We start from the raw sequence: 15,652 nt of genomic DNA, 5'->3' as shown, positions 1-15,652 counted from the left end.
TGTGTTTGCTTTTTCTTCTTTATAACAAAAGTTCTATGGTGTACGCCCTGTTTGTTGAAGGAAAAATTTGCACAATTACTGGGGGAGCAAGGAGGCATAATTTTGGAGCAGAGAAGCACTGAAAAAAGCAGCTATTGGTGGGTAGTCAGTAGGGTGGTGGTGTTGTTTTTTTGTTTTTTTAAACCATGAAAGGTCCTCTCTGTTCAGCATGGAATCGCATTATTTATTTATTTATTTATTTTTTTTGTTTTTGATTGTCCACTTTTTTCTGCTTTTGACTTTGCTTAAAAAAAAACAAACAATCAACTGGATCGGCCTTTGCCTGGCGATAAACTGCACTGGAAATTGAATGTATGGGCTTCGTTTTCAAACTGATAATACGTGTTATATTGCAAGTAATCCGCAGCGTTATGTGCAAAGCCATGCAGATGTTCACATTTGAACCCTTGTCTATTTGCGGTAATAGCATGTTATCTTGGTTTTCGGTCACTGCCATTTGTTAGTAACCAATAGTTATGTTTGGCTATACCCAAGGCCAAGGGACTTTTTGGGCAAATTTTTAGGAGGCTCCAATACTGAACACTTTTTTTTTTTTTTTTTTCCTCTTTCCTTGTATTTTTGTAGCATTTTTGGAGTCATTTAGTATTTTTTCAATACACCGCATGCATATATTGTAAAACTAGCGGTCAAAAACTGTTTACAAGCATTTTAAATGACAAAACAACAGTGACTAAGCACAGCATCATCAATACATTAAACACATCCATGTGTCCACACACAGCATGGTTACTCCACCACATTCCAGAATGGAATACTTCACAAGTAGAGTCTGACACATGTTTATAGGGCAGGAACCATGTCACCAGCCAAAAACAAAAACAAGTTCCTACACTGCAGCTATGAACCTCGGAATATCTTGTCAGTGATTGATCATAACATAGTGTGCATTTTGTAGTAGTTGTGCATCAGGATGTATGCTGAACCTACATGCTTCATATCTTGATGGTTTACATGTAAAAACAATGAATTAAAAAAAAGTACCAGATAAGGTGTCCCCTTCAGTGCTGCAGTATAGTGTGTACACCAGGGCTTCTCAAACTATTTCTAGTGGAGTCTCACCGGCCCAGGCAGTCCATGGTGAGGCCATCTCTAGTCCAAGCAAAAATTGCAAATATTGATCACTTAATTTTTAATTTGTCTCCTAAACTCTGTATATTGTTAAACTTTGTAGAAAATTAGATTACAATATTGCTCAATCAACGATTGCTGCAGCCAGAGAATGTGTGCCCCTTTTTACCACTTTTGTAAATCTCCCCAGCTGCACATCACTAAAAACTAGGGGTGCCCCACAGCTTGAGAAGCACTGGCATATATTAATATTGTGTGTTGGGGAGATTGGGGTGTGCAGCTCTGCAGATGTAGAGTATATGGTTTAGGGAAGTGCAGTGCTCCCCAAAGCTGCTCATGTACCGGAGATTATAGGTACCCAGTGCTGCCCATGTATAATATGTTTATGGAAATCAGGGGTCCCCAATGCTGCCCTTGTATAATATGTATATGGAGATCAGGGGTCCCCGGTGCTGCCCTTGTATAATACGTATATGGAGATCAGGGGTCCCGGATGCTGCCAATGTATAATATGTATAAGGAGATCAGGGGTTTCCGTGCTGCCCATGTATAATATGTATATGGAGATCAAGGGTCCATGATGCTGCCCATGTATCATATGTACAGTATATGGAGATCAGGGGTTCCAGGTGCTGCTCATGTATAATATGTATATGGAGATCAGGGGTCCCCGATGCTGCCCATGTATAATATGCATAGAGAGATCAGGGGTCTCCGGTTCTGCCCATGTATAATATGTATATGTAGATCAGGGGTCCCCGATGCTGTCCTTGTGTAATATGTATATGGAGATCAGGGGTCCCGGATGCTGCCCATGTGTAATATGTATATGGAGATCAGGGGTTTCCGATGCTGCCCATGTGTAATATGTATATGGAGATCAGGGGTCCCCGGTTCTGCCCATGTATAATATGTGCAGTATATGGAGATCAGGGGTCCCCGATGCTGCTCATGAATAATATGTATATGAAGATCAGTGGTCCCTGATTCTGCCCATGTATAATATGTACATTGAGATCAGGGGTCCCCGGTTCTGCCCATGTATAATACAGTACAGACCAAAAGTTTGGACACACCTTCTCATTTAAAGATTTTTCTGTATTTTCAAGACTAAGAAAATTGTACATTCACTCTGAAGGCATCAAAACTATGAATTAACACATGTGGAATTATATACTTAACAAAAAAGTGTGAAACAACTGAAATTATGTCTAATATTCTAGGTTCTTCAAAGTAGCCACCTTTTGCTTTGATGACTGCTTTGCACATTCTTGGCATTCTCTTGATGAGCTTCAAGAGGTAGCCACCGGGAATGGTTTTCACTTCAGAGGTGTGCCCTGTCAGGTTTAATAAGTGGGATTTCTTGCCTTATAAATGGCGTTGAGACCATCAGTTGTGTTATGCAGAAGTCTGGTGGATATACAGCTGATAGTCCTACTGAATAGACTGTTGCAATTTGTATTATGGCAAGAAAAAAGCAGCTAAGTAAAGAAAAACGAGTGGCCATCATTACTTTAAGAAATGAAGGTCAGTCATTCCGAAAAATTGGGAAAACTTTTAAAGTGTCCCCAAGTGCAGTGGCAAAAACCATCAAGCGCTACAAAGAAACTGGCTCACATGAGGACCGTCCCAGGAAAGGAAGACCAAGAGTCACCTCTGCTTCTGAGGATAAGTTTATCTGAGTCACCAGCCTCAGAAATCGCAGGTTAACAGCTGCTCAGATTAGAGACCAGATCAATGCCACACAGAGTTCTAGCAGCAGACACATCTCTACAACAACTGTTAAGAGGAGACTGTGCAGCAGGCCTTCATGGTAAAATAGCTGCTAGGGAACCACTGCTAAGGACAGGCAACAAGCAGAAGAGACTTGTTTGAGCTAAAGAACACAAGGAATGGACATTAGACCAGTGGTCTATTCTGTGCTTGTGCTTGGTCTGATGAGTCCATATTTGAGATCTTTGTTTCCAACCACTGTGTCTTTGTGCAATGCAGAAAAGGTGAACGAATGGACTCTACATGCCTGGTTCCCACCGTGAAGCATGGAGGAGGAGGTGTGATGGTGTGGGGGTGCTTTGCTGGTGACACTGTTGGCGATTTATTCAAAATTGAAGGCATACTGAACCAGCATGGCTACCACAGCATCTTGCAGCGGTATGCTATTCCATCAGGTTTGCATTTAGCTGGACCATCATTTTATTTTTCAACAGGACAATGACCCCAAGCACATCTCCAGGCTGTATAAGGGCTATTTGACCAAGAAGGAGAGTGATGGAGCGCTAAGCCAGATGACCTGGCCTCCACAGTCACCAGACCTGAACCCAATCGAGATAGTTTGGGGTGTGCTGGACCGCAGAGTGAAGGCATATGGGCCAACAAGTGCTAAGCATCTCTGGGAACTCCTTCAAGATTGTTGGAAGACCATTCCTGGTAACTACTTCTTGAAGCTCATCGAGAGAATGCCAAGTGTGCAAAGCAGTCATCAAAGCAAAAGGTGGCTACTTTGAAGAACCTAGAATATAAGACATAATTTCAGTTGTTTCACACTTTAAGTATATAATTCCACATGTGTTAATTCATCATAATTTTGATGCCTTCAGAGTGAATGTACAATTTTTATAGTCATGAAAATACTGAAAAATCTTTAAATGGAAGGTGTGTCCAAACTTTTGGTCTGTTCTGTATGTACATGGAGATCAGGGGTCCCCGCTTCTGCCCATGTATAATATGTATATGGAGATCAGGCGTCCCTGGTTCTGCCCATGTATAATATGTACATGGAGATCAGGGGTGCCCAGTGCTGCCCATGTATAATATGTATATGGAGATTGGAGGTCGCAGATGCTTCCCATGTATAATATGTATTTGGAGATGAGGGGTCCCTGATGCTTTCCATGTATAATAAGTATACGGAGATCAGGGGACCCGATGCTGCCCATGTATAATATGTATATGGAGATCAGGGGTCCCCGGTGCTGCCCATGTATAATATGTACACTGCTCAAAAAAATAAAGGGAACACTTAAACAACAGAACATAACTCCAAGTAAATCAAACTTCTGTGAAATCAAACTGTCCACTTAGAAAGCAACACTGTTTGACAATCAATTTCACATGCTGTTGTGCAAATGGAATAGACAACAGATGGAAATTATTGTAAATTATCAAGACACACTCAATAAAGGAGTGGTTCTACAGGTGGGGGCCACAGACCACATCTCGGTACCAATGCTTTCTGGCTGATGTTTTGGTCACTATTGAATGTTGGTTGTGCTTCCACACGCATGGTAGCATGAGACAGACTCTACAACCCACACAAGTGGCTCAGGTAGTGCAGCTCATCCAGGATGGCACATCAATGCGAGCTGTGGCAAGAAGGTTTGCTGTGTCTGTCAGCGTTGTGTTCAGAGGCTGGAGGTGCTACCAGGAGACATGCCAGTATACCAGGAGATGTGGAGGGGGTCGTAGGAGGGCAATAACCCAGCAGAAGGCCTCTTAGCGCCTGGCGCCGCCTCCTCAGCATTGTTTTCAACTATCCCAGCACCTGCGCTGTTATCTTATGCCTTGGGCATGCGCAGTTAGTGCTGCCCATCTTCTGACATCATTTGATGTCTTGCTCACTGCGCCTGTGCGGCCGCGCTGCCCGAGATCCCGCCCCGCAGTGTCTTCTGATTTATTCACACTGCGGGGCGGGATCTCAGGCAGTGCGGCAGGCGCAGTCAGCAAGACATCCAATGATGTCAGAAGACGGGTAGCACTAACTGTGCATGCCCAAGGCATAAGATAACAGCGCAGGCGCTGGGACAGTTGAAAACAACACTGAGGAGGCGGCTCCAAGAGGGCATGAGTGACGGCGGTGCTGTGTCTGCATTTGGGGAAAGACCTGCCCCCAGGACAGTTTCAAGGTATTTTGGACAAATTGCAAAATCGATTATTTCTGCAGATACAGCACCAAAAACTAAAACGGCCACCTTGTCAGAAAGCAGCATTAGTGCTGCACAAGGTGGCTCTTTTAGTTACAAACGCTAAGGAGGGGGGGGGGGGGTGCTTCTGGTTAGGTGATCACCTGAGCCAAATCTTATTTAAGGAAGGACAGTATAAAAACCCTGCTGTGGTGTTCACTATCCTTTTGCAATAGGACAAGCTGGGTGGCAAAACAAGTGCTAGTAATATCCCAAAAGTAATAGGAATTAAAACATAACTTTTAACCATGCCAAAGGAGTTGAAAAGAAAAGTCTTGAGTGAGGAAAAGGGCTCAATCCTGGCTTTACTAGCAGATGGACACAGCGAGTGTCATGTTGCCTCCACCCTTAACATTTCTAAGATGGCAGTCCATTACAACAAGGTCAAGCAGCAGACACTGGGGACAACGAAGCTACAGACCGGCAGAGGGCGAAAGCGACTCTCCACTGACCGGGATGACCGTCATTTTATTCGAATGTCACTCAGCAACCGCAGGATGACATCAAGTGACCTACAAAAGGAATGGCAGCTGGGGTGAAGTGCATGGCACTGCAAGTGCAGGCTCCTAGAGGCAGGGCTCAAGTCACGTAAAGCTAGAAAAAAAGCCTTTCATCAATGAGAAGCAAAGGAGAGCCAGGCTGAAGTTTGCCAAATACCATAAGGATTGGGCCATAGAGGACTGGAGTAAGGTAATCTTCTCTGATGAGTCTAATTTTCAGCTTTGCCCAACACCTGGTCTAATGGTTAGACGGAGACCTGGAGAGGCGTACAAGTCAGTGTCTTGCACCCACTGTGAAATTTGGTGGAGGATCGGTGATGAATTGGGCAGGTTAATGTTTGCAAAGGACGTATGAATCAAGCCGCATACAAGGTTATCCTGGAAAAACAGTTGATTCCGTCTGCTCAGGCAATGTTCCCCAACTCTGAGGACTGGTTTTTCCAGCAGGACAATGTGCCATGCCACACAGCTAGGTCAATCAAGGTGTGGATGAAGGACAACCACATCAAATCCCTGTCATGGGCAGCCCAATCTCCAGACCTAAACCCCATTGAAAACCTCTGGAATGTAAACAAGAGGAAGATGGATAGTCACAAGCCATCAAACAAAGAAGGACTGCTTACATTTTTAACCCCAGAAGCAGTGTGAAAGACTGGTGGAATGCATGCCAAGACGCATGAAAACTGTGATTTAAAAACCATGGTTATTCCACAAAATATTGATTTCTGAGCTCTTCCCGAGTTAAAACATTAGTATTGTTGTTTCTAAATAATTATGAACTTGTTTTCTTAGCATTATTTGAGGTCTGCAAGCAATGCATTTTTTTGTTTTTATTGACTATTTCTTATTTTCTGAAAATAAATACAAAATTTATTGCTTGGAAATTCGGAGACATGCTGTCAGTAGTTTATAGAATAAAAGAACAATTTACATTTTACTCAAAAATATTCCTATAAAGAGAATAATCAGACAAACTGAACATTTTTCAGTGGTCTCTTAATTTTTGCCAGAGCGGTGTGTGTGTGTATGTATGTGTATATATTGAGAGGTCTATATAGGTAATGAGGGGAGCAGAGTGTGGGTGTATACAAGGGAGGAGGGCTGTGTATACAGGGGAGGAGAGCAGTCTGTGGGTGTATACAGGGGAGGAGGGCCGTGTATATACAGGGGAGGAGGGCCGTGTATATACAGGGGAGGAGGGCCGTGTATATACAGGGGAGGAGGGCCGTGTATATACAGGGGAGGAGGGCCGTGTATATACAGGGGAGGAGGGCCGTGTATATACAGGGGAGGAGGGCCGTGTATATACAGGGGAGGAGGGCCGTGTATATACAGGGGAGGAGGGCCGTGTATATACAGGGGAGGAGGGCAGTCTGTGGGTGTATACAGGGGAGGAGGGCCGTGTATATACAGGGGAGGAGAGCAGTCTGTGGGTGTATACAGGGGAGGAGGGCCGTGTGTGTACAGGTGAGGAGGGCCGTGTGTATACAGGGGAGGAGGGCCGTGTGTATACAGGGGAGGAGGGCCGTGTGTATACAGGGGAGGAGGGCCGTGTGTATACAGGGGAGGAGAGCAGTCTGTGGGTGTATACAGGGGAGGAGGGCCGTGTATATACAGGGGAGGAGGGCCGTGTGTATACAGGGGAGGAGGGCCGTGTGTATACAGGGGAGGAGGGCCGTGTATATACAGGGGAGGAGGGCCGTGTATATACAGGGGAGGAGGGCCGTGTGTATACAGGTGAGGAGAGCAGTCTGTGGGTGTATACAGGGGAGGAGGGCCGTGTGTATACAGGTGAGGAGAGCAGTCTGTGGGTGTATACAGGGGAGGAGGGCAGTATATATACAGGTGAGGAGAGCAGTCTGTGGGTGTATACAGGGGAGGAGGGCCGTGTGTGTACAGGTGAGGAGAGCTGTATATACAGGGGAGGAGGGCTGTATATACAGGGGAGGAGGGCCGTGTGTGTACAGGTGAGGAGAGCTGTATATACAGGGGAGGAGGGCTGTATATACAGGGGAGGAGGGCCGTGTGTATACAGGGGAGGAGAGCTGTGTATACAGGGGAGGAGGGCCGCGTATAGAGGGGAGGAGGGCCGCGTATACAGGGGAGGAGGGCTGTGTACAGAAGGTGAGGCCGTTTTATTGATACCACCGCTGTGCTGCTGCCGTCGGTCCCGAGGGCTCTGATGTCATTGCTGGGCTCGGCCCCCAGTATGTGCTGACGTCCCCATTCTCCTCCCCTCCATGATTCCCGCTGTGAGGACATAGTGGGGCTCCTGCAGCACCATGGACAGAGCCCCCTCCTGCAGTGCCCACACCTGGACCCGTCCCCACGGTCTCCCCGCTGTGCAGCCAGGATGTGACGGGGCCAGGCTTATATAGGACGCCTCCCTGGAAGGATGAGCGCTGAGTGAGCTGTGAGCGCCGGGATCCGTGCGGACATCCAGTGCCAGGAGGTCCCCGGTGCCAGGCGGTCCCCGGTGCCAGGAGGTCCCGGCTGGAGGACACGTTATCACAGTGCAGCGCATCGCGGCCATGGAGGCTTTCTGAGGATCTCAGCTGGGTGCCTCTGCCCGCTGCCCCCGGACCATGTGGATTAATCCCGAGGAAGTGCTGCTGGCAAACGCCCTGTGGATCACCGAGAGGGCCAATCCTTACTTCATCCTGCAGAGGAGGAAGGGGCACGGGGCCAGAGGAGGAGGGGGGCTGGCTGGTAAGAGCTTGGCACACCAAGACCCCAAACCCCACCATACCCCAGACATGGGAGAACTAGTATGTGTAGGGATGGATGGATCTTGTATGTGTTTCTGTCATCGATCTTTGTGACCTTCTCAGGGAATGGAGGCTTCTTCCCATGATGTGGCCCTATAGTCTGCACAGTGGCCAGTAAGCTGATCGCCCCCAGGCCCATGGCCACACTATGGTGCTGTTTTTCCAGTTGGCCTGCAGAAGACCACATGTGACTTCCTGGGATTGTGGGGGAGGGGTGGCTGAATGAAGGTGGAGGGGTGACAGACAGGGCAGTACTGATTGCTTTTCTTGTTTCCACTACTTGTATGAAAATGCAGGAGAAGCCATTATAATCCAGTAATAATATTGTCTAGTTACCTGGACCATGCTGTACAGTGATCACTGCCATGGTAGGAGTGCAGGATCTGTAGGCATTAATGTGACGCGAGACGTAAGATCATGATGATGGAAGAAAGACATCCTGGCTATGACTATAACCACGCCAAGTCCTACAAGGCTCCCGGGTTTTTGGGGAGTCCAGTCTGTTCTCATTGAGCAGCAAGGCTCGTTCTGGAGCCATTAGCGCTTGTAGGCTGCGCTGCCAAAGAGCGGAAGATGACGACCACTGGGTTGTGGGCTGCAGGGCAAGTGGGCTTGTTTTAGCTACTTTTACAGAGTAAAATGAGGGGGCTGTACAGGCAAGGGGTTGTGTACTTGCGGTAATACTGAGGGAGAAGCAAACATCAATTTGAGTATCTCATCTATATCTATCTATCTATCTATCTATCTATCTATCTATCTATCTATCTATCTATCTTTGCAGCTGAAAATCCATTCCATTGATCTGACTGAGGTTGTTTCAGATGAAACAAAATCTGCACCAAATCCAGTTACTTGAGTTTGGGATGCAGGGTACCCAGTATGGTTTTTGCTTTGGGATAGCAGCCATTTAAATATTATCCTCTGGGTCAAAAATACCCATCTGTAAGACATGACAGACCCGAGGAGCACTCTTTGAGAAGATAATCTATTCCCACAGATCATGGCACATCCCGTTACTGCCGGCCTTCTGACTTTCTGTCTTCAGACGTCTGGAATCTGATTGGAGAAGTGTTTTCACCTTCCATCCACACTAGACCCAAAAACTAGTCGGCTCACCTCCATTCTTGTGCAGGGAAGCAGACAGACATCTTTGCCTGATTCGTAAACTTGGTTCAACTATTGTAGGGTTGAAGAGAAGGGAATTTTCTTCAGTTCACCTTTAGCGTTTGGCTGGTCTGCGTATGGCTGCGTACATCCTCCCTTAAGCTCCGGCTACTACTGCATGCTTCCTGCGTACCTATCTTTAACATTGGGTACGCAGGGATGTGCGTTGTATACATGTTGCGTTCCCGTGTGGTCGGCGGGCATGTCAAAACGATGCATGCGGACGCCTCCACATACAACGCATGTCCCTGCGTACCCAATGTTAAAGATAGGTATGCAGGACGCATGCGGATCTGAAGGTAAGAAGTCCGCAGCCCTACGCAGACCAGCCAAATGCAAGTGTGAACTTAGCCTTAGTCATTACTAATCTACTTCACTGTAACAACTTGGAGGTAAATTAATTTACTGGATCACCACCATTTATGTAAGATGGCTGCCACACAAAGGATTTCATTATCACACAGGATATTTTTATTTGAACTGACCTCAGTCAGCTTTTTCTTGTCACGCAGCAAAAGAATTTGGAAGACAAAATACAATTCTAGATTGTCTAATTACTAATGATAATAATCTTCCTCACTAGCAGGCACAATGCCTACTGCCAATCCTCTCAATGTGCCCAGTTCCCCACAACGTGATTCTCTGCCCAACTGTGTGAATGTCGACTGGCTCAGTGGTTATTACTATTGCTTTGCATCGCTGGGGTCCTGGGTTAAAATCCCACCTTGGACAACATCTGCAAGGAGTTTGTGTGTTCTCCCCGTGTTTGCGTGGGTTTCCTCCAGGTTCTCTGGTTTCCTCTCACACTCCAAAGACATACTGATAGGGAATGTAGATTGCGAGCCCCATCGGGGACAGCGATACCATTCACTGTTGCCTTTTGGCTTTTTTCTCACTGGGTACCTGAGAGGCTAATTACATGTAAGTGTTGTCGTTGGTCAGGAAATAAAGGACTGACCCTTTATCTGTCACAGACTGTGTATACATTTGCCAGCAAATATTGAATACTCTATTTTTGAAGATGCTCGGTGTGTCATTTCTGGAATAATGTACTTATTATCTGCACATAAGGCACTAAGCACTTTATTTAATCAGTGTGGCTATAGTGCAGTTTGAGGAGATGATTCTCCCCTCTTCATTAAGCCATCTTACATACACGTGTAGTAAGGGACAGCCATCGAGGAGCGGGGCGCCATTCTCGTTATATCTAGGGCGCCAACCCCGCTGTTAGGCAGCTCTAAACTGAGGGTAAGTTTAACATCAATATATATGTCCATTAAATTCTTACAGAGTATACAAAGGACTGTACCTGACATGTAAATACAGTACGTCTTTTCATCTACCATTTTTCTTTTCTCCCCTGCCCCACAATAAGGCCAGCAGGGAGAGAGCCACTGCGCAGAATTTAGGCTGCCAACCTCCGCTGTTAGGTAGGGTAACCTAGGTAAATAGTACATCAAAGGGATAGGCACCTCCCTAGGTTTTTTAATAGTACCTTTGATACATTGGTGGTGAAATGTGGTTAATTCACGCTATTGGATAATTTTATTTTTAAATATTAAGTTATATTTTAGCTACTAGTTAATTGGAGTATTTTTTTTTTTTTTCTGTGAATTTTCACTATATAACCAATTCATAATAAAAAGAGGTTTGGTATGTTTTGTACCTCCTGTCACATATGAACTCTGCTTGTGTCTATAAGAAAAAAGCATTGTAGTCTGATAGTTTACCCCAAACTGCTGCGCTCATACATTGAGGCCCTGTACACGTCAGACGAAAGTCCGCCAAACCTGCCAATTGGCAGTCCAATGTGTATGGGGCTTTCAGATCTTTCCCCTGCAGATAATGCAAGGATGTTTAGAGTCATGCAGTTTGAATTTTTGACAACTTTTTATATTTTTTTTGTAGATATACTGTATATATTGTGACACATTAATTCTAGGCCCTAACCCATTATTCATGTGCTAGCCGGGTCCTAAAGGATCTTCAGTATTATGTGACAAAGTAAGATGCAGAAGCAGTAATAAATGGCTTCTATCTTCTTGCTTCTGCTAGATTGCAGGAGCTGTAACCCCACCTTGTAAATGTACAATAGTGTGGGGTTAAAGCCAGGAGGAAGCACTGTAAGTTTATGGGGTCATGAGGGTAACGATCCCAATGCCATCTTCTCACATATGGTGGGGGCTTATTCCTCTCTCCTCTTCCACCATTCAGTTGAATGTGTAATGTGGGTAAGGAGGACGGCTGGCAGCTCTCACTGACCCTTTTCCCCTGCCAACGTGTAGACATCCAACCCTTTTAGCACCACTCATTAACTATAGTTAAGCTGGGCCAATTTCCCCATACTTGGCTTGATATATAATAACGCTGTATGACTGAAGCCTCTAAGCTGTTTTCTGACACAACTGTGTAGGGAAAAAAAGTATCCGGAGCTTCCTTGGCAAAGAACGTCTGACATGTTCTACCTATCGTTTTAATCTCTAGTGGTTAATGAAACGTCCATCCACCCTGAATGAATCGGTGGCACATTTTCCTGTGAGAGGCGCAGTTACGCCATTCATACAGTGCACCAGCAGTGATCGTACATTTCTCTCTCTTTTTTTGTTTGCCTCCAAAATTTTCATTCTTAATTTTGCTGCTAGCATTCCTAGGATGATCAAATACCTTTCATGGAAAGCAAGCCATCAGACATCCTACGTGTCATTCAAACTTTAAGACAATTCAATATGTCGTGTTTTGTTGTCCGTTTCGACACTTGACTAAATCATACCTGAAGGAAGGAGCACCATGTTCTGCTCCTCTGTGTCCCTCAGTGATTGAGCTGGTTGCTTTGGACGTCTGACCATGTCATCTGATGACTGTAGCCTGTGCCATTTACCATCATGTCACATATAGCAATGGCGTCACCCAAAGTAGAAGCAATTATCACACGTCACAGCACTGTGATCTGCAAGGAATGATGATTACCTGTCCTTATCTAAGCTTTGTATTGTAACGCTTCCTTACTAATTAGTGCAGATTTATGACTTTGATATGTAACAAATGCTTCTCAATTGCCTAACGGTTATGATTAAAGTATTACCTAGAGATTGAAGTTTTAGTAAAAGTTGCAAGTCATGGCTGAGTCTTATGCCAAGGCATCAGGAGATATTGAAGGGAACTTGTCAGGTCCCCGTGCCCCCCAGAACCACCAGCAGTCACGTCTGCATATGTAGACACCCCGCTTAACAGTCCCTGTTTTATATTACATACATAAACAGATCTCTAGAAAAATTATTTTTGAAGTCTGTTTATGATATGTAAATGAGGCCTTTGACTAGTCGATGAGGCATTAGTGTCTAGACTAGTCAGCCCACTCAGCATGTGATCACGCCACTGTGGGCGTAATACCATGGCTTACAAGAGACTGCGTCATCACCAGCGCTGTACAAACCTCGCGCATGCGCACAGCTTCTTCCCTCACTATATTGAGCCTCTGAAGCTGGGTGTATGTGTCCTGCCCATTATCGGAAGTGCAGAGACTTCCAATTATGTTCTGTGCAACTCTCTGAATCCAGGACACATACACCCAGCTTCATAGGCTCAATATAGTGAGGGAAGAAGCTGTGCGCATGCGCGAGGTTTGTACAGCACAGGTGATGACGCTGGCTTTTGTAAGTTATCATGCTAATAGGCCGAGTAGTCTGGGGATATGAACGCCCCATCAGCTAGTCAAGGGCCTTGATTACTAATCATGAACGACTTCAGAAATGGTGTGTATATGTGTGTGTGTGTGTGTATATATATATATATATATATATATATATATATATATATATATATATATATATATATATATATATATATATATATATATATATATATATATATATTCAAAACACACACACACACACACACACACACACACACACACACACACACACACACACACACACACACACGCGCGCGCACGATAACTCTGCCTCCAGAGATTATTTTATGATTGCTCAAAGATACAGGTGCTTTTCACAAAATTAGAATATCATCAAAAAGTTAATTTATTTTAGTTCTGCGATACAAAAAGTGAAGACACTCAGCATACGGTGTAAAGCACAGGTTTCAAACTGCATTCCTTGAGGGCTGCAAACAGGTCATGTTTTCAGGATTTCCTTGTATTGCACATGTGATAATTTAATCCCTTAATCCCATATGACGTACTATCCCGTCGAGGTGACCTGGGACTTAATTCCCAGTGACGGGATAGTACGTCATATGCGATAGGGAGCACGGCCGGGTGTCAGCTGACTATCGCAGCTGACATCTGGCAGTGTCCCGTCACAGTAACCCCCGACACACTGCGATCAAACATGATCGCAGTGTTCTGGGGGCATAGGGAAGCATCGCGCAGGGAGGGGGCTCCCTGCGGGCTTCCTGAGACTATCGGTACAAGGCGATGTGCTCACCTTGTACCGAGCGTCTCCTCCCTGCAGGCCCCGGATCCAAAATGGCCGCAGGGCTGCTTCCAGGTCCTGCAGGGAGGTGACTTACCAAGCGCCTGCTCAGAGCAGGCGCTGGTAAGCCAGGAGCAGGGCACGCCAGATCGCTGATCTGACACAGTGCTCTGCAAAGTGTCAGATCAGCGATCTGTCACTATACAGTGATGTCCCCCCTGGGACAAAGTAAAAAAGTAAAAAAAATTTTTTTTTAGATGTGTAGAAAAATAAATAAATAAATTCCTAAATAAAGGAAAATATATATATATATTGTTCCCATAAATACATTTCTTTATCTAAATAAAAAAAACTATAAAAGTACACATATTTAGTATCGCCGTAACGACCCGACCTATAAAACTGTTCCACTAGTTAACCCCTTCAGTGAACACCGTAAAAAAAAGGCAAAAAAACGCTTTATTATCATACCGCCGAACAAAAAGTGGAATAACACACAATTAAAAAGACAGATATAAATGACCATGGTACCGCTGAAAACGTCATCTTGTCCCGCAAAAAACGAGCCGCCTTACAGCATCATCAGCGAAAAAATAAAAAAGTTACAGTCCTCAGAATAAAGCGATGCAAAAATAATAATTTTTTCTATAAAATAGTTTTTATTGTATAAAAGCGCCAACACATAAAAAAATGATATAAATGAGGTATCGCTGTAATCGTACTGACCCGAAGAATAAAACTGCTTTATCCATTTTACCAAACGTGAAACGGTATAAACGCGCCCCCAAAAAATAAAGAAATTCATGAATAGCTGGTTTTTGGTCATTCTGCCTCACAAAAATCGGAATAAAAAGCGATAAAAAAATGTCACGTGCCTGAAAATGTTACCAATAAAAACGTCAACTCGTCCCACAAAAAACAAGATCTCGCATGACTTTGTGGACCAAAATATGGAAAAATTATGTCTCAAAATGCGGTAACGCAAAAAATATTTTTTGCAATAAAAAGCGTCTTAGTGTGTGACAGCTGCCAATCATGAATATACGCTAAAAAACCCGCTATAAAAGTAAATCAAACCCCCCTTCATCACCCCCTTAGTTAGGAAACAAAAAAATAAAAAAAAGTATTTATTTCCATTTTCCCTTTAGGGTTTGGGCTAGGGTTAGGGTTGGGGTTAGGGCTAGGGTTAGGTTTAGGGCAAGGGTTAGGGCTAGGGTTAGAGTTGGGGTAGGGTTAGGGCTACAGTTAGGGTTGGGGCTAAAGTTAGGGTTAGGGTTGGGGCTAAAGTTAGGGTTGGGGCTAAAGTTAAGGTTAGGGTTTGGATTACATTTACGGTTGGGATTAGGGTTAGGGGTGTGTCAGGGTTAGGGGTGTGGTTGGGATTAGGGTTTGGGATAGGGTTTCAGTTAGAATTGGGGGTTTCCACTGTTTAGGCACATCAGGGCTCTCGCAAACGCGACATGGCGTCCGATCTTAATTCCAGCCAATTCTGTGTTGAAAAAGTAAAACAGTGCTCCCTTCCCTACCGAGCTTTCCTTTGCGCCCAAACATGGGTTTACCCCTACATATGGGGTATCAGCATACTCAGGACGAATTGGACAACAACTATTGGGGTCCAATTTCTCTTGTTACCCTTGGGAAAATAAAAATTTTGGGGGGCTAAAAAAACATTTTGTGAGGGAAAAAAATTTATTTTTATTTTC

General features: G+C 44.8%; 1 protein-coding gene across 4 annotated transcripts in view; it reads left to right on the top strand.

Annotated features, from left to right (window-relative positions):
• Nucleotides 1–15,652, top strand: part of TBC1D9 (TBC1 domain family member 9) — a 113,569-nt gene that overhangs the window by 17,603 nt on the left and 80,314 nt on the right. The window contains exon 1 of one of the 4 annotated variants that reach the window (XM_077279235.1): nucleotides 7,675–8,296. The exons of 2 other annotated variants lie outside the window; for them this stretch is intronic. In XM_077279235.1, the coding sequence (XP_077135350.1) occupies nucleotides 8,173–8,296 (124 nt within the window). In that variant the 5' untranslated portion in view covers nucleotides 7,675–8,172. Of the gene's footprint in view, nucleotides 1–7,674; nucleotides 8,297–15,652 lie in introns of those variants that run through there. One more of the 4 variants, XM_077279237.1, reaches the window with a different exon arrangement.

This window comes from Ranitomeya variabilis, chromosome 1 (genome assembly GCF_051348905.1).
Source record: "Ranitomeya variabilis isolate aRanVar5 chromosome 1, aRanVar5.hap1, whole genome shotgun sequence".
Classification (NCBI taxonomy): Eukaryota; Metazoa; Chordata; class Amphibia; order Anura; family Dendrobatidae; genus Ranitomeya; species Ranitomeya variabilis.
Note: the sequence above shows the minus strand (reverse complement) of the source record. Positions and strands in the feature narration are given on the sequence as shown.